Source organism: Typopeltis vanoorti, chromosome 25 (assembly GCF_054136105.1).
Source record: "Typopeltis vanoorti isolate ZY-2024b chromosome 25, IOZ_Tvanoo_1.0, whole genome shotgun sequence".
In the NCBI taxonomy this organism is placed as follows: Eukaryota; Metazoa; Arthropoda; class Arachnida; order Uropygi; family Thelyphonidae; genus Typopeltis; species Typopeltis vanoorti.
In genome coordinates this window covers 6,046,386-6,070,449 of record NC_143573.1, presented here as the reverse complement: position 1 = coordinate 6,070,449, position 24,064 = coordinate 6,046,386, and the positions used below count along the sequence as shown (strand labels likewise).

Below are 24,064 nucleotides of genomic sequence, written 5' to 3'. Positions count from 1 at the left end.
GGCTTCTCGAAGTCTGTCCAATGTAGGAAAGACCGCACGTGCATGGAATATTATACACACCTGGATATTTATAAAATGGAACACTGTCCTTAGGAGATCTTAGAACCTGTCTGATGCTAGTAGTTGGTTTAAATACAACCCTGATGTTATGGGCCTCTAACAATCTCGCAAGTTTGGTGGAAATTGAACCCATAAAGTGAATGACTGCTGTTGAAATTTGCTGGGAGACTGTTCTTTCTTGTTGATTATCTTTGCATAGAAATTTGTTGATGATGTTTCGAGGATAACCATTTTGTGATAGTGTTATAGCGATTTGAGACAGTTCTGTTTGAACTTCTTTATCGTCAGAGATAAAGATTCTAGCTCGATTTCTTAACATGTGGATGATGCTATGTTTATGTGACCTATGATGGTTTGAAGACTAATGTAGATATCGTCCAGTGTCCGTAGTTTTTTGCAAAATTGACAGTTTAATATTGTTACCTTGTCTTTTAACTAGTATATCCAAGAAGTGTAGGTGTTCGTTGATTTCTACTTCTAGAGTAAATTTGATTTTATGGTGGGGTGCATTGATTCTATTGACAAACATATGTAGGTTTTCCATGTTGTCTTGCCATATGATGAAGATATCGTCTACATATCTCCACCATATTGAAGGTTTAGGAGTAACGCTGGTGAAGATTTCTTTTTCAAATTTCTCCATGAAAAGGTCTGCATATGGTGGTGACAGAGGGCTGCCTATGGCTAGGCCTTCTAATTGTTGTTAACTTTGAAGAAATTTGATTGTAGGCAATGCTTGAACATCTTTGTAATATCAGCAGGAAAGAGATCTTTGATAATGTTCATGACTTCTTCTACTGGTACATTCGTGAACAAGGATACTACGTCTAGACTGGCCATTACATCTGTTTATGTTGTCTTCACGTTTTTGAGTTTGTCAACAAAGTGTTGAGAATTTTTTATGTAGAATTCTGTTTGTCTAATTTTTCCATTAAGTAAGTTCGCTAGGTGCTTAGCCAATAGGTAAGTGGGGGAGGACCTGCCATCCACAATCGGACGAAGTGGCACTTCTTCCTTATGCACCTTAGGCGCGTGTTCATGATACTCAGTAGAAATGTCACGCGAACGTGTTACCTTAGCTACCTAACAGGTACTAACGTATTTTTTGTATTCTTAAACCTTTTTTGCATTTACCATTTTTTTGCACTGTGCAAGCCTTGAGAAAGCTAGTCAGTTACTAGCGAAACCGGTAGGCAATATTGTACGAACATACGTACGAATTAAAAATCTATGGTCAGTTTAACAATAACTACAAAACAATATTATGCTATAATATTGTTTTGTAGTCTCAGTGAATTTTATGGGTTCTGGTTCAGTGTGTAACTGTAATGCTGTGAAATTATGGTCAACCAGTTTGTATTTTAAGACGGCTGCTGTGTGACTGTTTGGAGGGGACGCGTATATTTATATGGTCGATGCAGGATGAGGTGGTTGTATTTCCGACTATCTATTCTCGTGTACACGACTGTATGGATGGGATTGCGTTATATGCTGATAAAAGGTCTAGGTATTGTTCTGTCACCTATTATTATGAAGTATTCTGGCATGCCTTCTTCCGTGGCTGAAAGCAATCTGTTTAATTCATCTGGAAATTTTGTGGTGCTTAAATCGGGTGGTCTGTATGTTGCGTTTAATATCGAGGAGTTTTCTTGTTTGATGTTTTTAATTTGATGCATGTTTTGTGCAAATTCTAATTTAAAATTTATTTCTGTTACTTCTACTTTATGTTTAGTAAATATTATTATATCACCGCATCGTTTACTTTATCTGCAGTGTTTGTGTTGTTGGAAGTTTGGCATTTGGTAGATGGTTGCTTCTTCGTTGTCGTAGACATGCCAGTCATTATTAAAATGTCTATTTCGTCTATATCTTCCTTCAGATATGCTTGCAGGATCAGTCAGTATTTTTGAATGCTATTGATGTGGAGAATTGACAGTCATTTTCTGGGGATAGTCACTTGTTTCCATTTTGTTATCGATTTCAGAATGCGGCAGTTGTCATATTCGGTGGTGATTACATCTGCTTGGTGGTCTGCGTTCCTGTGGGTTGGTATGTTGTTCCCTTCTTACTACTCATCAGTGTTCTTTTAATATGGAGGCCTGTTAAGATCTTCTACGGATTTCATTTGGATTGGCTTTGCATTCTGTGTCTTTTTAAGTAATATTTTGCTGTCTCTTATCCATATAAGCTGGTAATTGCTTCCTGCTTTTAATTTCCTTGTTTGGTAGAATAGTCTCTGATATATGGCGTTAGATATTCGGACAAGTATATTGGGGTATTGTCGTGGGCTTCATTCAGATGCTTGACTACTGGTTTTTTAATCCTGCTAGCTTTTATAAGTGTAATTTTTTTGGAGCTGTTAGTGAGTCGCACCACGACGAGGGGAGGACAGGGATTACTTTCTCTTTTCCTTTTTTGTGGTAACCGATTTTTGGCTTAGTTGTATTACGGTGTGTTTTAAATGTTCCGTAGAAATTTCTGCGAGACCATGTATGAGGAGGTCATTTTTATACTGCTGTTGGTTTAAGAGTTCGTAGTGTTGCTTTATAGACTTTAGTCTTTGTAGTAGTTCCGTTGCCTCTTTAATTAGATTTTGCTGTTTTTCCGTTAACTCTTTAATGCACTTTTTAATTTTTCTAACGGTCTGTAATACGTCTTCTACCGAGCTATTATTACATTTAATAAATTCCTCATATTGGTTGAATTTTTTGGTAATTTGTACGGTAATAATAATAATAATAATAATTTTTTCGAAATATTTAAAAAAAATTATTTTATTTTTTTATTGATCTCTCGAACATTTACATATATCCTCTGATAATCTTGAGTAACATTCAGTATATTATTTTAAAAGGTTCAGCACTAAGTGCTACATATAATGAAATTTCAATAATAATGATGCTAACATTATTTTTTTATTTATTGCTATTTTATTTTATTGCTATTTTTTAAAATAACAATCACAGTAATAATTCACAATTATATAGTTCAGAGTTACACAAATTATATTATATTAGATGTTGTAGTTTACTATTTCTTTCTTTTTTTTTTTAAGTTTGATAAAGTGTGATTATACAAAGTATTTACACGTATGCAATTAAATCTTATATTTCCTAATTCTCACAAACATACAAGTAAACTCATTATTTACATGAATTTTCAATAATAAGAATAATTTATTACATAATATTTTCGTGTTACATAGTAATATTATATTAATGATATTATCACATAATAATCAGTATCTTGAGTATCTTCTTTATTGTTATACACCTTTCTGACTGTTTTGTTACATAATCTGCATTCTTTGATTATAAGGATTATGTATAGATGAATGGGACAAGTTAATCCCACCTGCTTCGAAGCTTGGGTTAGTTTTACGAAGATAGTGGGATTTAGCCTTCCCTATTTATGTTGTTGCTACTGTTTATGTATGGGATGTTCGCATTGGATGCGATGCTGGTGATTTGTGATGTGTATATTAGTGTTAATGGTATATTAACTTTATTGGTATCAGTGTTCGTGTTTTAATGTTCTGTAGTTATCTATGTGTATTAAATTTCTTGGTAGGTTGTTGAGCTTCGTGGGTATCTGAGAGTTGTTGTAGGTCGTGTTATACGATATGTGTCTCTGTTGTTTCGATAGGTGATGTTGAAGTAATTCCTTGTTTAATGTCATGTAGTGTTTCAGGATTTTAATGCTCAGAATTCTGTGTATGGCCACGTACTGGTCGGATATTGGTTGTTGCGTGTAAGGTGTCCAGATCACTGTTCACACGATTTTCTTGTGTAGTGTTTCTAATTTTGTTAGGTGGCTGCTTGATGTATTTGCATAGACTGTTATTACGTATCTGAGTAGGGATATACCGTGATATAGGAATTTTTTTATGTTGAATGGAATAATGTCTTTTTCTTGGAAGAGTTTTGCTGCAATGAACCGGACTTTGGTATGTAGGTATTCTATATGTTTTGTCCATTTAAGGTGGCAATGTATACGTATGAAGATCAGATACTTCACGTGAAATACGAGGCCTTATGGCACTTCGTGTTTCCCAATGATTACTGCCATGCGACGTATGTAGAGACCAAGGTATTTTGCATGTGTTACGGGTTTGATTTCGGGACATTGGCAGGTATTTTTGTTGTTAAATAATATACTATTTTTTATAACATTTTATTATTTCTCAGATAAATTACATACATTATATGAAGACAGTTATGCATAAAAAATACTTTCTTGTACATAAATTTTTTCTAAATAATAATAATAACTGTTTACAACGTAAATTATTATAATATTCATAACAATGATTATTGCAGATGTTTCTTTGCAATTTTACACTCTATATATACAGTATCAATGGATATAATCACTCTATATCGCATAGTTTTGTTACACGTATTACATACATTTGTTTACATGTGACACGTACATTACATGCATTTGGTTACATATGATACATCTTGGATGAGAATAATAATAACAAGAATAATAATAATTTTTTTTCGACCTCCATGCGCCACTTTCAGGATGGTTCTAGGCGGGAATGTCCACCTGGTTGAGAACCGCTTTATACATTAAAAAGCGGTTCTCATGTTTGAACACGTGCACTATTAAAATCTTACGTGACAGTATGAGAAATAATTTCGTCCAGTTTTTAACTCATGAAAGCAGATAAAGCGACTGAGTTAACACGTAGTTAATAATCATAAATATCGTTTCCGTATGGCCTTAACTCAGCAAAAATATTCGTTACAAACAGCAATTCAATTAATCGAGGGAAATGCACAAACGCCGATTTACAAAAGTAAGCTTCCTAATGACTGGGGTACCAGCTGTTGATATAATCAACAGCTGGTACCCCAGTGATTAGGAAAGAAAAAGAAGCCCTATGTCACCTCGTGTTTCCCAATGATCACCGCCAGACGACGATCATTACAGAATACCGACCTTCATTGAGGGAATAAAAACATGTGCACAAAAAACGACCACACTAAACTTTTTACTCCGAGTCCGGATAAGAAATGTTATGAAAGAGGAAGCTATTACCCCATCTAATTGTACATAAATAAAAAAGCCTCCATTTTAAAATAGTTTTCAAGTTTTGTATAAAATTATATCATTCTAATAAAGCAGCCTTCATATACAATCAGTGAAACAGCTTAAGCCTTTTTTACGGTGTCTAAAGGAGCGCACTAAAATCATTTTCACAATTAGTGTTAAAAGTGGCCATTGTTTCTTAATTTTTTTTTCGTGTTATTGTATGACGTTTGATGTTATACTTTCTAGAACCATGGCTGAAAATTTGGACAGAATGTTATAATTATATGTACGAAATTTTTTTTCGTTATATCAGACTATACTGCATTTTTTTCTGTTCTTTTAGGTTTTTATGCTAATCACCTGGACGTGGCTCCTGAGCATGCAGCAATCACCATGGGAATAACAAAGACATGTGCCGCAGCTGCCATGATACTTGTCCACTCAGCTTCAGTATATTCTGCAGATGTAAGTCAACTGTCGATATAATATGAGTTCAAACAACGAATAGCTATAGAAAAATATACCGTACATCATCAAATTGATGACAGGTACAATCAAAGGGGGAGGGGGTCACAGGACCACCACAAGTAAAGGTTTTCGTTATCACTAACTCCCAATTCAGAATTATCCTCTAAATTAGTATCTTGTATGCTTGGACTTTAATATGGTCAGATCTCTTGTTTTTCTTCCAGTCAATTTGAATTGTACCTATACACCCAGAGTTTTGTCTTCTGCTGTATCCCATACAAAAAAAAAGAAGTAAAAAGACATTTGTTTTGATAATCTTTTCTCCCCCAGTCTGTTGAAGTTCACCTAAGATCTGCACAAGCATTCCTAAGTGATAACAGTGTCAAGTTCCTTCTTAATATTCTCATATTTAATGCGATTCTGTCACTGATAACATTTGTTCCTTGTTCGAATTTTTCCAGGACGTTTCTCATGTCTCTATTCACTAACAAGACTTCGATCAATTATTCGATTTCTAAGACAACTCATACAGAACCACATAAATTAAAATTAGTTTGTTGACAGTCCTATATAAATATTTCTCTCTTATCCATATACGTTTATTCAGGTTATTCCCTATCAAACCAGTTTTGCTAATTCTGTTGTCCACTTCCCTGTTTACTTTGCCGTTTTCACTGAAAAGTGCAACCAAATAGTTGAAGTATTTTACTTGTTCTACAAGTTTTCCATTCAGGATGCGGTAGATGTTTTCCGTGTTCCTGATTATTTTAATAATATTGCATCAAGTAAAGAGCAGCGATTAATATCTCTACTTTTGATAGTAGATTCTCTGATGGAATATCTTCTACTGTCCAGGTGCTGTTTGCATTTCAGGTTTTAGTGTCATTTTCTACCTCGAGTATTGATGTGTACTCCTAGCAACATTCCTCGTGAATATTTTTCTACTACCTGTATCATTTGAATTCTTGTTTATATCTTCCATAGAAATTACTCGCAGCATCTAGGTTATCTTCACCTTCAGATTTCATACTATGTTTGTCATTTCTGATGAATCCTTTTACAGTCCCAATTCCTCCATTTCTAAGGTCCCTCATTTCTAAGGTTGACGTTTGTTTAGCTCCTTTTGAAGAACAATTTCCTTTTTTACATTTTTCTTTGAATTCACTCATCATTGATGCTGATATAACTGCTAAAAAGTTTCGATAGGCTTTCTTTCAGAATCCATTTTTCTCAGAGAATATGTAGGTAGTTTGTTTAGAGTTTGCTTTTTAAAGATGCTGATGTTCGATTTTCTTTTTCAAAAAAAAGTTTGTTACACGCTTTTCGTTTCAATGTGATATTCATTCTTAAAATTAAATCTTAATTACTCCTATTTCAAATAGCCTGTAGACTCATGTCTAGAACCAGCGTGAAGACAGCGTTGTCCACACTTACTATTAGCTTTGTTCTTTTCTCCAAACTGTTCAATAAAAATTCTATATGTATGGTATTCATTTCCTACTCCCCTGTTTAGATCTCCAACAAGGACCAACAGTTCCATTTTATTCTTTCTCTTTAAAAGATACTCCAGTTTTTTCTTACTGGAACCGTCTCTGCGACAATAAGCAAATAAGTCTCATTCAAATACCCCATTTTCTTATATTCCATCACCTCAATGATATTACCTACCACCAGTAGCGCACTCTGGATTTAATCTTGGAGGGGGGGGGTGGAGTTGACTAGACAATTTGAGAATACACACTACACATCGCATACGACCTATGATTGAGCATCTGCAAGGATCGCTAATTCATAAGTAGTATAGAAATAGAAAACACGACACAATATAAATAAAAAAAAATGAATTTTAATTAGGAAAAGATTTTTGGAAAATTTTCTAGTGTTCTTTTCCTTTTACTTCGGGAGGTCAAAACCCTCTTGACTCCCTCCCCATCTATCTGGGTTCGCCACTGCCTACCACTCAAGAAGATTAACTTCGTATTTATTGTTGGATACTATAATTAGGTACTCATTTCTTTTTATAATATTATTGTTTGACTAAAATCTTGTATATGAGAGTTAGAAGAACCTCAGTCAATTAAGTGTACGCGATACATCTCTCATTCTCCGCCAATTTTACTTTTGAATTTTATCTACAAACACGGTCATGCCTTTTGCAGTAATAATACCTGCTATTTCTGCTAATATTGAAATATAATCGATTAAGAGTTTTGGCCGTCTTTCAACACAAGAATTTTTAGCAGCTCTTTGAACAATTTACTAACTGCCATTCATCATCATCGTCTTTTATGAGGGGTATGAAAAATCACATCCGCTATTGGGAGTGTGACAGACAGTCAGCATAATTTCAATCTTAGTTTCTTTTCAACACTTTTCGTTTTTCTTCAAATTGGCCAACTCGTCTTCAATATGCACCATAAATTGTTATCTGAAATCAATGAAAAAATGAAATACGTAAACAAAGAACAGCATCGATATTAAAAACATATCCGTTTACAGGTAGCTATTTCTATTTCTATACTTTCACAATTCTCAAGCACATAAACGCCGAGTGGCCACTTCATTAGAAACATCTGCCCGTTTACGAAAATGTGGAGGTGCTCCTAATTAATTGGGCAATTACGGTTTCAATTTTAGTTATTAAACTATTAAACTGCATGGAAAGAAGTCAACGGACACCAATGGCTGAGGAACAAACAGCCCAGCGACGACTTTAATAAGATGTGTGACCTCCGTTTGCACCGATGTCTATGGAAATCCTACGGGACGTACTTTCCATAAGGGTACGAGAGCTTGGGATGTTTGGTAATCGATGGGACTTTTGCCCCATTCTTCCTGTAGGCATGTAATGAGGTCCTGCACTGCTGTGGGACGGATGTCCCTTGACTTCGCCCGAACCTTCAGTTCATTCCAATAGATGTTCGATAGGGTGAAGATCAGTAGAGTGTGGTGACATTCATGTCCACAAAACATGCATTTACAGCGGCACCTGCTTTTGACACAAAGTACCACTGCACTGATTGTCCAGATTGTTCAGATATCTCTCGTAGTTCAATGTTCGCTTTCCATAAACAGCGGTCCGAGGCCAAACCGGGAAAAAATAGGGCCATGCCATCACACCTCTGCCTCAGAATTTCCTAATTGGGGTTAGGCACTCCGGTAAGAGACACACCGGCACCAGCCAAACCCACACCATTCCATCTGCTCAGAGGTGTAACGTGATTTCTAATCCATAGCTCAACGTGCCAAGCTTCCACGGCCCATTGTAACCGCTCGTTGGGGTAATGTGAGGCTTGCATATTTACAGTTCTACCATGGAACCGCATATTGTGAGCTTCGGTTCTATATGTGTTTTGTGTAGATTCGTATTCCAGTCGCTGCCCGGAATTCTGCATTCAACCTGCCTGCAGACGAATGGCGATTTTAATCCTTCATAGCACCCTTGGGTCATTCGGTGAGTGTGGTGGGTGGTCCACTGGGGGTAACACTTGCAGTTATATCCTTTCACTTCCATATCAGCATGGTGTCACTGATTGTTGACCCAGGATAGCCCAATATGTCAACAATTGTTCCGAACACATGGGCCTGTAATTTGGTATCCTAAAGAAATTCGAAATATGACTTAAGAAACACATTCTTAAAATAATTCTGCACCTATTCTTACATCACTTTTGTTTCTCCCTTGCGGACCAATCTATTTGATTAACTCATCCGTTCTCCAACCAGCAGGATGTAAATTCGAATTGCAGCTTGGGTATTGAAAGCTTGTGAAAGACTTAAGGTGGAGTTGGATGCTATACCCGGTTTCAGACCACTTCGTTGTTCAATGGAGGCCCAAAGTGGCTTGAAAATTCTTTGGCCACGTACGGTACTAACGTAGTATAAGTTGACCACCTTCCGTGGATGGCAATCACATAAAAGAAAAGTTACTTTGACTATCAAAAGAAAAGTCGCCATTTTTCAAAATATTTATTGATTAGGTTTTTTTTAAAATTTTATTTTATTTTGATTTCTTATTGATATGATTAGATGCCTTCAATGATATTTCCGTTAATAAATGCAATATTTATCAATTCCTTCTTCATCGGTTTGGGAATTATATATTTATGCCTTACACACTCTCTCTCTATCTCTCTCTCTCTCTCTCTCTCTCTCTCTCGGTCTTTTCCAAGACTGGCAAACAAGTGTTGCCATCTCGTGGTTCGAATCAGAAAAGCATCCTTTACTGTCTGAAAATATTGTGGGTTCTAGTTGGGTTCTAGAGTACCCGACGAAAAACCAACGTGTCCAGGAGAAAAATCTCATTGGCACGTGCCAGAGATCGACTAATTCGGAAACTGGTCGAAGAAAGGCTTAGATAAAGTTCATTCAATTGTCTTACTAGATTTGATTTTAAGTCGATCTTCAGGAGGCCTTGCGCACAAGATGCAATCGCCACTTTCTATTCTCTTACATATGCTTATTGCGTATTCCAGTATGTCTCTGCTTATTAAAACATAAGATCTTATTAATTTCACATTTTTTCAGAGTGCTTCAAGAAGCTCGCTCCAAATTCAGATACGTTTTCTTGAGATTACGAGACGTAAAACCAGAACTTCCGGTTTTTGTCCATATAATGAACATCTTAAAGAATATTTAGAGGATGAACTTGACGTAACATAGACTGAAGATGGTGTACTTCATCGGCGATTTTTTATAGCTTAAAACGCATTCAGTTTTAATTCCAAGTAAATTACACCATTCACATGTGCAATCTCTAATTCAATTCCAGTTTGAATCAGTCTTTGATCATGGATTCCTTTAACGAAAGTTACCGTTTCAGTTTTGCAGTATTAAGACTGACTTAGTTGGAATGCCACAAATTTTTTACTTTTTTTCAGATCAGCAGTCACCGTCCTTGCCCGTTAACTCCATGATTTGCCGTCTTCGAAGAGGCGACCAAGAATATACCATCTGATATTCTTTGACGATGAAGGCCGTAATATCTTCGTAATCATCCCTCTTTTCATCTGACTATGAAAAGAGGGATGTTTACCTTTCTTTTAGAGGAATGACCGGTTATTGCTCGACATTATTGTTCGAAGGTTTCAGTAATTATAACGTCTTAATAATAATTGTAAATTCATTAGCCGATCATTAATTTCATTCTAGTATATTTTGACAGTAATATGCTTTTGTCACATTTCCAGTTTTGATATGAAAAAGATTTTAATCATAGCGGGAGTGCAATTCAGATATGGCACACCTGCACTGGAATACAGCTTCCAATACAGCTGTGTTGGAAGTTATCAAAAATTCTACATAATTTTGAGGGAATGTCAAAACAGTATACTTTTTAAATACCTTTATTTTAAGCAGTTGCTAACATGCAGTTAATAGATTTGTATTGTATGTAATCTATTTTATTTAAAAGCGTTTATCTGAAAGCTATTTTTCAATATTGCAGAGTTATGCAGCCATTAAAGGAACGAATATTCTTCAAATCGTATCGCTTATCTTTGGAGCGATATTTTATGGACTTCTTGGATCCGGAGTACGGAAGCAGCTGTAGACAGATAGACAGACAAGAAAACCACATCGGAAAAGAGTAGAAAAGGAAGAAAAATCTTTCAGAAAACAGAGAATATTTCAGAGACAAAAGTATAAATTATGAAATCAATGCGCATCAAAATATTGAACATTCACTAGTCATCATCTTTACCGAACTTATTAATTCGTAAATCAATGTCTTTCTTATATTTCATGTAAAATTCAACAAAATAAAGAAGGTACAGTGATTATAAATTTGCTAATTATATTATAAAGCGGGTATACACAAAAATCTTAAATAAGAATGTTATCCGATTGTGTCCAGCCACATAAAACAACTGCGTTTAGAAACTGATACAATAACTGAAAAAAAAAAAAAATTATTTTTCCTCAATTTTTTTTTTGTTTAAAATAATTTTTCTACAAATTGCCAGGAATTCACTTTTATAAACATCTCCGTATCTTATTCAGCTCAGCTTTGATCATGGTTGACATACATTTCTGTTGAATTTTTAGACTTCAGTCATCTGATGAAAAAAGAAGACTCAATGTATTTGCGCAGGTTCCTCCTTGCAACCGTAACGTTTTTCATCCCATAAAATTGACAAATCGACCACCGCTAGCAGAATTAGCAGACAGAGCACACTGCCGTCATAGTCTTTGATATTTCTACCGCAATTGTCAACCAATATCTTCAAAAAGAAATTATTTGCTTAAAAGTAAAATCAGCGCTGCTCCTGCTGGAATGTGACAGCAGTTCTTTCGGGAATTTTCCTCTGGTTTGCACCCTTGAATCCTCGTGAATGCGATTCTGGAACAAAGAGATCACGTGTTCAAATAACATCCTATTATATCACATGTCTGGTAATGTGTATGTGTGTGTATGCACGTGTGTGTGCGTGAGAGAGAGAGAGAGAGAGAGAGAGAGAGAGAGAGAGAGAGAGAGAGAGAGAGAGAACAATTATCCGAATGTTGTAAATTTGTGGTAATAGATCACATTTTTCTTCTCTTCCTTTCTTTAGAAGGTTCCTAAATTAGTCGAAGTTTGGCGCATTCATGAAGATTTTGCTTCCTGGAAGATAAGTTCTTAATCCCATAATTCAGGATATTCGATCGTAGAACTCACACTGTTTCAGACAAAAATTAGTTTTAGAGATTTGTGAGGAGGAGATACTCGCTCGTAGCTGGCATATTCTCGTAATGCGGTTTTACAGCGAATGTCAAATTTATGGTTATTGAGGATTCATCAATAGCTTGACTCTGGGAATCGCTGGTGACAAAACGTGGAGAATAACTTGCAACTGATCTAAAAAATGAAATAACGAATCAAGTTCTGACTACTCCTTTTCGGCAACAAAGGTGATAGTGGATTTTTTAAAACTCCACCTGAACTACTGCAGATTTGGACTTTTGGCTTCGGCCTGGATGAGATGTAGAAAGAGTGCGCGAAGACCCATTACAATGAAAATATTCGAGATTACGGAATGCGGATTATGAGGATACATTGAGATTATGTTGACTTCAGACATCGGTAAACAAGACAAAGATATTATAGAAACCAATAAACTTCTAAGAGAAAAAAAAATTATATGAAAAGTAGGAAGGGAACAAATGGAAATCTGTGGAAGGTAAGTTTGGTTAAGACAGGAGTGGTGTTAATGTTTCTGACAGAGAACAGCGAATATGTGGAACTGTGTCAGTTGAAGTAGTGAGTGCATCTAATGTGAGCGAGATTAAGAACAAGTATGACTTGCTTCATCTCCAAATGCACGCGTTTCAAGGCCTTTGCTAAGCTACTTTTGTCCAGTAGTGTACATTGGGGCTGATGGCTGCTAATGCCAAGTGAAAATATTAATGTCCGATCCAACAGTTTAGGATTATAAATACGAACTGAAAAAAGTAAAGAGCTACATGTGATGAGAAACATTCTGTAGAGACGCCGGGGCATATCTTTATTAAATCAGACCCTGCGCTGAATTAGAGATGGAAATTGTATAAATCAAACAATTATCATTAATTATGTTCAAATGATACTTTATGTAATGAAGATAAAGACCGTGGATGGCTTATATACTTGCAGTTAGCGGGAAAAGTGCATTGCGTTGTCTGGAAATGATTTGCTTACTCCGATTCCACATTCAGTCTTAGCAGATTTGATGACAATGAAGTATACATTAAAATCTTCCCCTTATCAAGAGAATGGGCTCCAATATAAAAAATTAAGACTGACTCAAGAGAGCCTTCAAAAATAATCTGCGAATGCTCATGTTCACTTTAAATCTGAAGCCATATTGAGAGTTAAAGTGATCAGCAATGGTAGAACGAAAGGTTACGAATGGTATTGACAATTTTATTTTTAACGGTTGCATGGTTCCTATTTGAGATCTAATTTTGAGACATTTGAGAGACGATTAACCAAACAAGAAAAAGAGAATTGCATATCATGTGATTTGTAGGAACTTTGGCCCATTGGTTGAGGAAGAACGTATTTAAGGGTCATAATGCAGAAAAAGGAATTCCCATGATTCCTCTTAATAAATAATTCATATAATTCATAAGAAACAAATTTTGTCGATAGATATTACACTCTGTATTGTAAATCGATAAGTTGACATTTGTTACCTGGTTAGTAAAAGACGGTGTTTGTTTACCCAAGTTCGTGGGTATTAAACAACTCTGTTAACTATGTGTGTTCAGGGCATGTTTCACAGGGCATTGCTAGTGAAATCACGTATTTCGTGTTTCATTTTCCCATTCATTACAATGCAAATTTCTCTTACATTGACTGGAATGATTTTTTCCATATTTAGAATAATTAGTAAAAATTAGACAAAATATCTTGATTTTTATTTCAGTCGGAACTTTCCCAAGGACCCAAAGGGACAAACTGTCGGAATATAATTTTATAGAGAATCAAATTTTTTATTAAAATCCTTGTTGAATTTAGTCCAGTTAGTTTAACATTCGTTTTATAAATTGTTTGGAATAAGGCAATGGCTCGCAAGTCAATTGTGCACCGCTTGACAAATTAACGGATTTAAATGCGTTTCATGAATATTTTAGTTTTACCTTTGTCTCCGAAGGGAAATATTTGGCATAATTGGTATACTGGAGAACAAATTCCGAATACTGCTAGCATGGTTGTTCGAGTAGTCAGCATATTCAGTTTTAAACCAACAGGCTGCGGTTCAAATCCGTTGTGGATATGGGCGTTTGTGACTGATCTTAGATGGAAAATGAATTTTATCACTCGATTATAACTAGAGGCAAAGACACACAAGCACACATTCAATTGTTTATTTTTACAACATACACCAGTCATGTTACATTCTACGAATATTTGCCTATTATCTCAGGTACTCGGAAATCAACTGCTCTACCGTGGCTTACTGTCCTACTAAATGTCACAGCACTGAATCTTAGAAGACAGACTGCTACATTGCTTATACAGGTCGGCATTCAAAAATCCGGCAATCGATAATCCTGTTCCTTCAGATCTCCGGCATGGATTTCGGAGCGCACATTTTCAAATTTACCGCGTTGGCGCCCGACGGTTTTCTGCACATGTTTATGTTTTGATGGCGCTGTAGTCGATAAGCATTGCGAAAACCTGCTTATTCCTTCTCATTTTATCATTTATTTGCTGCTGTATAGCCCCATTGTGGATTCAGCAAAGAAAAGAGGTGGCGTAAAACGTAAACATCGTGCGTTGTCGATCGCACAGAGAGTGGAAGTGCTAAAAAAACTTGATATGTCTGTGTGAACCATTTGTGAAACATACGACATTGACTCTTCAACAGTGTATGATGTTAAAAAACAGAAAAAAAAAACTGTTAAAGTTCTTTTCTGACAGTGTATCAAAAAAGCAAATGTTTGTAAGGAAGTCAATGACGGAGGGAAAAAGTTCAGAACTGGACCAAGTTATCATAACCTGGTTTAATTTTTCGTGTAAGTGAAGGTGTGGAAATTTCTGGTGATTTATTAAAGGAACAAGCTAAAATGTTTCATGAAGAGCTGGGATTGCAACACAAGTGTGAATATTCAGAAGGTTGGCTGCATCGTTTAAAGTCGCGACATGGCTTAAGTTTCGTGCTGTGTGTGGAAAAAACGTTCAGCAGACAAAGATGTCGCTAGTGCATACGGAATGAATTTGCAAAGTTAGTTAGTGATGAACATTTAAGTCCTGAACAAGTGTACAATGCTGACGAGACTGCCTTGTTTTGGAGATGTACGCCAAAAAGAACTCTAACAACTGAGGATGCACAATCGCCATCGGGGTTTAAAGCTTCGAAGGATCGCGTCACGGTAATGTGCTGCTCTAATGCTGCGGGAACCCATAGATGTAAGTTGCTCGTTATCGGAAAAAGTTTACATCCGAGGGCCTTCAAGAGTATGACACAGTTTCCTGTCCATTACCGTGCCAACAAGAAGGGGTGGGTTACCACTGATATTACATTGGATTGGTTTAAAAACTGTTTTGTTCCTGAGGCTCACTGTAACTCGGATGGATTAGACCCTAATTGCAAGATACTTCGCGGCACATCCAAAAGCCAATCTTCTAGTGAAAGATAATGTTTTTGTTGTCTACCTCCCACCCAACTGCACATCACTAATTTAACCACAGGACAATGGTATTATACGTTCTATGAAGTGGAAGTATCGATCCCTGTTAATGAGGCGCCAGTGAGTTCAGTTAATTCAGGAACCCTAGTACAGAAGTTCATAAAAGAATTCAACATTAAGGATGCAGTGTACTGTGTTGCCAATGCGTGGAAGTCTGTGAAAATATCAACACTGAAAAATGGATGGCATAAATTGTGGCAAGTTTAATGTTTACTTCTCATTCTAACGAAGACACTGAAAATAATATTGCAGGGTTTAGGGTTCCCAAAGAAAAGCAGCTTATACAGGAACGTCTTGCTTATGTTAAAGATGTAACTAATCCTGATGCCAAGGAGCTTTCATCAAGGATAAACGAAGATGTTTTGATGGAATGGATGAATGATAATGTGCCTACAGTTCATCATTACACTGATTCTGAAATTGTAGATATGGTTAAAAGTCTGGAGAGAAATGCCTCTACAGGTAGTGATGAAGTTGAAAGCAGTGACGAAAATGAGGAAGATGTGAGAGAAAGAATCTCTATTGACAGGTTAATTACGTTGACAACTGAACTGATGGCTGGATTAGAGCAACGAAGCTTTGTAAGTGAACAAGAAATCATGAATGTTTACTTGCTCCAAGATAAACTTATTAGAGAAAGACCCAAAGATATGAAGCAGCAGACACTGCACGATATATTCAAGAAAATAGCTAGGAAGCGGGAAGAAGCAGCAGTGGTGTCCACACTTGATAATCCACTGCCATTAACTTCAAGTCAACCTGATGTGCTGTCACCACCACCATCAACGTTTTATTAATTAAAATTCTGAGGAACTATTTTATTCCGTTGAACTAAAATTCTGTAGAACCGTTATATTTAGTTGGTGACCATTAAAATTTTGTAAGCTTTTCATTTAGTGTTTAATTTCTTTCTTTAAAGGACTGTACAGGTAGTCATTTTCTGTTAAAAATATACAGCATATATAACCATCCGAAATCCGGCATTTTCAAAACTCCGGCACCCTTCAGGTCCGGAGGTCGCTGGATTTTTGAATACCTACCTGTACTAAAATACTTTCTCACTGCTATTGAGAAAGACAAGAGAGAATGTTTCCCCAGAAATCACACTAAATTGCCTCACGCTGTAGTGCAAAATACATTGTTTTGTTTCAATTGTTGATTAGCAGACATCCTAACACAGAAAAACGGACATTTCTTTTACAGGATGAATACAGTATTTATGCCGAAATTATTTCTTAATTTAAAGCGATCGGTTTCACTTTTATTATAAAATTTATAAATTATTTGATACAATTATCTTGAAATAAAGGATTTGAATTATTTAAAAGAAAAGGCGCATATATATTACATAATGTTTTTTTTAAAGGGGGAGGGGGTTATAGACCTATTTCTTTTCTGCTCGAGTAACAGTCTGTAAGCTAACGAAAATTATTGAGAAAGTGAGAAACGAAGACAAGACGTCCAGTAGGCACACTAAAAGTGGTTAACAATAGCCGACACACAAAAATTTATTTTATTTTATCATTATGTTTTTCACCTTTCTGATTGCTTTACAGATGTTCAAAACATTTTATTCTGATATTGCTTTTGTAGGAGGAACTGTTTTTTAAACATTAATTTCCCCAAGATTACATAATTTAATGATTTATATTTATCAGGAAATAATATAAATGAAAAAATATACAAAATTTGCTAATTTATAATAATCACAATTTGATTTCGGTATCAGAATATTAAAAGTTCTCTGGTACAATCACTTTGGAAAAATAACGAATTGAAACAAAAAGAAAGTGCACATATGCTATCAGCAGTGTGTGTGTGTGTGTGTGTGTGGTAATTTTGGGAGGAAGTTAGCTATCAAAGGCGGAATACAATGTTAATTCTATTATGAAAATTTTGGAAATAAAATTTATTTTGACGCATGCATCTACACATGTTTCGAATGATAAACTGCAGGGAAAGTATTGCTACTTCAAAAGCCGCATATTTATGCATTACATAATCATGTAATGCATAAATTATGCATTACATGATTATGATTCAAGATTTACGTATGAAACTCTATAAAGTAAAATCGTAAAAGTGCGAACCTTGGCGCAATCTGTGAACTAACCTTCGGCTAAGATTATGAATAAAAAATAAAGAAAACTTAATTTAGACAGAAGAAGGCTGTATTTATTTTAAGATTCGGATTTTCATGAATTCATAAAATAATTATCTTCAATCAAGTTCTTGGAGAATTTTAAAATGTATTGGCGATTAAAATGATTAGCAAAAAAATTGATAGTAACATTGATCTTCCAAAGTGATACAATATGAAGTGAGGAAAGTATGAAGGGATTTCTTATTTTGCGCTGGCATTAAAAACTAAAACTATACGATAAAACAAGTAGTAAAAATGAATATAACTCGTAGGTATTTAGTCTTATATAACTTAGATTCCGGTTACCGAGCAAACGGCAAGCAACTGCATTTCTTGCTATAGGCAACTGAATGTAGCTACGTAAGTCACGTAATCTAGTTAAGTGTTCTTTTCAGCGTGAAGGATTATTGTCCCTTCTAATGGACATGACGGTCAAATTACACTTCTTTTCCATGTTCTTTCAACAGGTGGACAGAATTTTATCCAGGTTTTGCTGGACTATACACGCCCAGCAAAGAAATTGTATGCCCACATGAATTTTATGCAATACAGCAGTTCCTGTTAGTTTTATATTCTAAGGAAAGAACAATGGATTTCAATTGGAAGCGGGAGAGTTCTCAAATTTTTCAGCAGCCTCTAGTTTTTATATTATGAATTTAATATTTAAAAATAAGTTTTACTTTGCAACTATGACTAGGCTGTTTTTTATATTGTTGTTTGCGAGGAGTAAGGTTTTTTAAAATGTGGCCCCAATAGAGAGTGACGCCCCAGCTTGCGTCTTATTGTAAATGAGGCCCTGGTAAAAAGGAACGCTGAAAGTTTCTTGGTATATAATGTACTCTATGGATTACGCTGCGGCCTGAACTTGCTGGTAGTACCCAAGCAAACAAAGAAATTTTTCATAAATCCTTCGAACACCTAGCGACAAGCAGCTACAATAAACTCCCAAATGAAATCAAATCTATAACCTTAGCTTATGCATTTAGAAAAACAATGTTGACAATTACTTTAAACGTATAGTATAAGAGATCATTATAACTCACATTTTATATCCGTTTAACGTACCAATATACTAACTAGTTCATTCACTTAGGAGACTAATATATTAAAGCTTGTACATCAAATCAAACCGTGTAATGTGAGTCCTCATAGATACGGTCACTGGACTCGCAGTGACTGTTTGCAGCTAATTTAATTTTCTAGTAACCAGTATGGCTACGGCCCTTGGTTACACATAAATACACAAACTAACTTACTTTATCACTAAAACTAGTAACTTATTATAAACTACGAAAACTATCCGAAATGTATTTTACTCTACTTGCATATATGAGAAAACTTTTTATTAACTGTAACAAAATAAATAGCCAAAACTAAGTGTATTTACCAACAGAAAATGATAGTAATACTTGAACTGTGTTGTATAATAGTGTAGATTAAATAGCAAAACTTGAACTGTATTCTATAATATTGTACATTGAACTGTACAACTTGAATTGTATAATACAGTGCAAATATCTTGTATAAGTAATGGGAATGATAATAAACTGTTCGACTGTTAAAAAAAAATGAAATTCTTCAAACTACTAAGACTGCAAGTTAGCTTTAAATCATCATGTTTAATAATTCACTTTATTGAACTAAGACGTATTGATGTCACGTGTGCGTATGCATGTTTTAAATTTTTTTTTTTTTATTTATTTTTATTTTTTTATTGATCTCTCAAATATTTACATATATGCAATTATCATCTTGAGTAACATTCAGTATATTATTTTACAAGGTTCAGCACTAAGTGCTACATACAATGAGATTTCAATAATAATGATGATAACGTAGTTTGTTTGCAGTAATAATTTACAATTATATGGTTCAGAGTTACACAATTTATATTATATTGCATGTTGTAGTTTACTTATTTTTTCGAGGTTTGAGAAAGTGTGATTATACATCAGTATTTACACATATGCATTTAAAATATATTCCTAATTCTTATACACATACAATGTAATTAATTATTTACATAATTTTTTAATAATAAGAATAATTTATTGCATTATTTTTTTCATGTTAAATAGTAATGTTATATTAATGATATTATCGCATTTTTTAACATATTGAGTGACTTTATTTACAATAAGGATTATACAGAGTTTTTGAATATAGAATATACATAATAATAATAACAATAACAATAATAATTTATTTATTTATTTATTATTTATTATTATTATTATTATTATTATTATTATTATTATTATTATTATTATTATTATTATTATGTCTTAGATAAATTGCATACATAGATACTGTAATAATTATATATATATATATATATATATATATATATAATATTTATAACATGTTACAATTGTGATTAACAGATACTTGCAAGTTAATTATTTCTTCCTCGAAGCTTAGCAGAGCTTATCTGAGGAAGATAATAGATGATAGATGATGGTGGTTTCTTGGTTATGTTCCTGTAATGGTTACAAGCCAGGTATTAATTTTACTGTTTGTTGGTACGTGCTTGGAAGACTTCAACTGCTATTACGGTTTAACTTTTTTTTTCTTCTTTTTTGTGCAAATACGGTTGGATTTGCACACGGTGTGTTTGTTTCTTTGTGTTCTTGTAGTGATGGTTTTTGAGAGGGGGGTTTGTCATATGTTTATGTGTGTGGGTGTGCGTGTGGGGGGGGAGAGAAACAGGGATTGCTCTAATTTTCATTCTCGCTATAATATTTATACAGCGCCTGTTTCAGTTCTCTGTGTGTTCCTAGGTTTCTGTTGTCGAACGGCAGTTTGTTTATCATGTCAGGTACGTAGAAGTTTCGGGTGGCTTTGCTATGGTGATTGTTGTACTTATATGTTATGTAGTTTGTTGACTGTGGTCTTGTTATTTGATATGTTGTTCTGGTTACTCTATATGTTGGGCTGTAGTAATATTTTAACATGACTGTGTAGTGGCATAAGTGTTTCACCTTAAATATTTTGTGTTTTCCGTGCTTCTTGCATAAGAGTGGGTTGTTCCCAGAATATCAGTTTTATCATTTTATCTTGCAGCCATTGTAACCTGTTAAGTCTGTAGGCTGCGCAGAATGCGTATGATGTGATTGCATATCTTAAAATGTTTTCACATAATGTTTATAGATTAGTATTTTTATGTGGGTTGGGGCAATGTCTTTTAATCTGTATAGTTTGCTTGCTATTATCCTAAGCTTGGTATGTAGGTAGTTTGTATGGCTATTCCAACTTTGATCAGCATCGAAGTGAAGTCCGAGATAGCGTGTTGTTTTCACCTGTGTGATGGTTGTGATTTTTGGTTCTGCGCTTTGTGTATAGGAGGATGAATGTTGGATAGTGAGATATTTAGTTTCTATGGGCAGGGTTTGGGAGTTTTTGAATACCATTAGCTTTGTTTTCCCTGGGTTTATATATATGTCGTTTTCAGTTAACCAGTTAGTGATTTGATTGATGTCGTGTTGCATATTTGTGTAAGCGATATTTGCATTGTTGTGAATGGATACTATGGCCATGTTGTCTGCGTACTGGAAGATTTTACTTTTTAGGGGAGTTGGCTTATGTCGTGTGTGTATATGTTAAATAGAATGGGAGATAGGACAGCTCCTTGTGGTACTCCACAGGTTACATGTACCTCTTTGCTGTATGCTGATCCTATACGTGTGGTGTGCGTTCTGTTTTTCGTGTATGCTTTAAACCACTGGAGTAGACGACCTCCAATTCCGATATGGGTTAGTTTCGTTAACAAGGTTTTGTGTGTTAGTGTGTTAAATGCTTTTGTTAGGTCAATGAATACCACTAATGTTATTCTGTTTTTATCCAATGCAGCGTTTATTAGATCTGTGAAATCTTCCAGGAGTGTTGCCGTCCCTTTATTTTTTTGAAAGCCATATTGTGTTTTGGGTATGATTTGAAAATTTTCAACGTATGTGGAGAGTTTCTGATGCACGATGAGCTCCATGATTTGGTTGATTACAGAAAGCGTGGCGATAGGTCTGCAATTACTTATTATGTTTCTTTTCCCCTGTATGGGTGTGATTAATGCAATCTTCAGTGTTTCAGGTATGTGTCTCGTTTCGAAGATTTTATTTAACAGTTTTTGAATAACTGGAAGTAGGTTGGTTGAGTGTTTCTTGATGTCTTTTGGTCCGCTTTAGCAGCAAGCGGTCGCAAGCACGCTATTTCGATGCTCCCATATTTTAAGTTGCAAAGTAGATATTCTCTAGTGAATTAAAATTTAAAGTACATCAGTGAATTCCGTTCCTCAAGACGAACATATTGATGTAAAAATGTAAGTATCTGTTAAGTAATAAGTAAAATATAAGTATTCAAAGTTCGAAGTATAGGTTGGTCAACTACGCGAATAGAGAACAAAGGAAGACGCCATATTAGAAATTACAGCAAGATCGTCAAACAAGAAATATGAAGTGCTACAAATGCCAAGAAGACCTAACGGGGGAAGAAAACTACATCACATGCAGGAACTGCCAGAGGAGCATGCAGTTTCTATGTTCAGGGTTGTCTGAGTCTACTTGGCAGTGAAAATCAAACAAGAATCGTGACGAGTGGAAGTGCCCCCATTGCAGAGACAACAAAGGAATGTCGCCTTCGACCGCAGGCGGAAAGCAGCAAATGCAGAAAACAACCGCAGGGAGTAAACAGCTATCAACAACAGAGGGAATTAAAAACAAAGAAAACAACAACGGAAACCCAGGTGAGCAAACTTTAAACGCATTATTACTTGAAAATAGATTACAGAACCTAAAAGACTGTCTAATCGATTTTATTGGAGAACTATTTCAAAAACGTACTGCACAAATTGGAGAAAAATTCAACCAATATGAGGAATTTATTAAGTTTAATAATAACTCGGTACAAGGTGTATTAGAGACCGTAAGAGAAATTAAAAACTGCGTTAAAGAGCTAACGGAAAGACAGCATAATTTAATTAAAGAGACAATGGAACTACGGCAAGAACTAAACTCCTTAAAGCAACAGTACGAACTCTCAAACCAACAGCAGTACAAAAATGATCTCCTCATAGATGGTCTCCCAGAAATAGCTACGGAACATCTAAGAGACACTGTAATACAACTAAGCCAAAAAATCGACTCTCCCATTGAATCAAGATACATCCAGTCAGTGCATCGGTTACCACAAAAAAGGAAAAGAGAAAATAATACCCGTCCTTCTCCCGTCGTAGTGCGACTCACCAAAAGCCCAACAAAAACTACACTCATAAAAGCTAACAGAATTAAAAAACCACTAGTCAAGGATCTGAAAGGAGACCACGACAATACCCCAATATACTTGTCCGAATAATAATAATAATAATAATAATAATATATTTTTTCTTCTTCTTCTTCTTCCTAACATGGAATATAGGCCATGTGGCCTGTTCCGGTCTCATGCCATCTCTTTCTTGGTCTTCCGATTCTTCTTTTTCCACTTATTTTGTATCTGTATAATATTTTTGGTAGTCTGTTGTTGCCCATTCGATTTAAATGTTCTAGCCATTTTTTGTTTATACTGTCTTATGTAGTAATTAATTGGTTTTATTTTTAGGGATTGTAAGATTTCTTCATTTGTTTTGTGGTCCCACTTGGTATATTCAGCTGTTTTTCTGAGGAACTTCATTTCTGCTGTTTGAATATGTTTTTCATCTTTACTTTTCATGGTCCATGTTTCGCTTCCATATAGTAGAGTTGGTTTTGACAAGATATTATATAGTCTGATTCTAGTGTGTTTTTGTACCAGGGATGGTTTAATATATTATTTATTATGCCATTTACTTAGACAAAGTTTGATATTTTAGTGTCTATGTCTTTTTCTTCTTCGTATGATAGATCACATCCCAAGTATCTGAAAGTGTTTACTTGTTCTAGTATTTTATTATCTATCACTATTTTACTTCTTATTGAGTTTTCTCCTTTGAATACCATTAGTTTTGTTTTTTCTTTGGATATTGTCATATTATATTGCTTTGAGATATTATTTAATGATTTTAATGATCTTGGTAAGTCATCTTCTGATGTAGCTAATACTATTTGATCATCTGAAAATAGTAGTGTATCTATCTTCATTTGCGGGGTCATTTGTATACCAAATGGGTTATGCTGTTTCCAGATTGTTAATATTTCATTTATATATATATATATTGAAAAGCAGAGGTGAGAG

The 24,064-nt window shown here is 34.9% G+C and overlaps 1 protein-coding gene across 1 annotated transcript in view; it reads left to right on the top strand.

Annotated features, from left to right (window-relative positions):
• Positions 1 to 11,355, top strand: part of LOC150092507 (putative vesicular glutamate transporter eat-4) — a 65,326-nt gene extending 53,971 nt beyond the window's left edge. The window contains exons 11-12 of the mRNA XM_090414488.1: positions 5,447 to 5,568; positions 11,018 to 11,355. Coding sequence (XP_090270614.1) covers positions 5,447 to 5,568; positions 11,018 to 11,122 — 227 coding nt within the window. The 3' untranslated portion in view covers positions 11,123 to 11,355. The remainder of the gene's footprint in view (positions 1 to 5,446; positions 5,569 to 11,017) is intronic.
• The last annotated feature ends 12,709 nt before the right edge of the window (positions 11,356 to 24,064 follow it).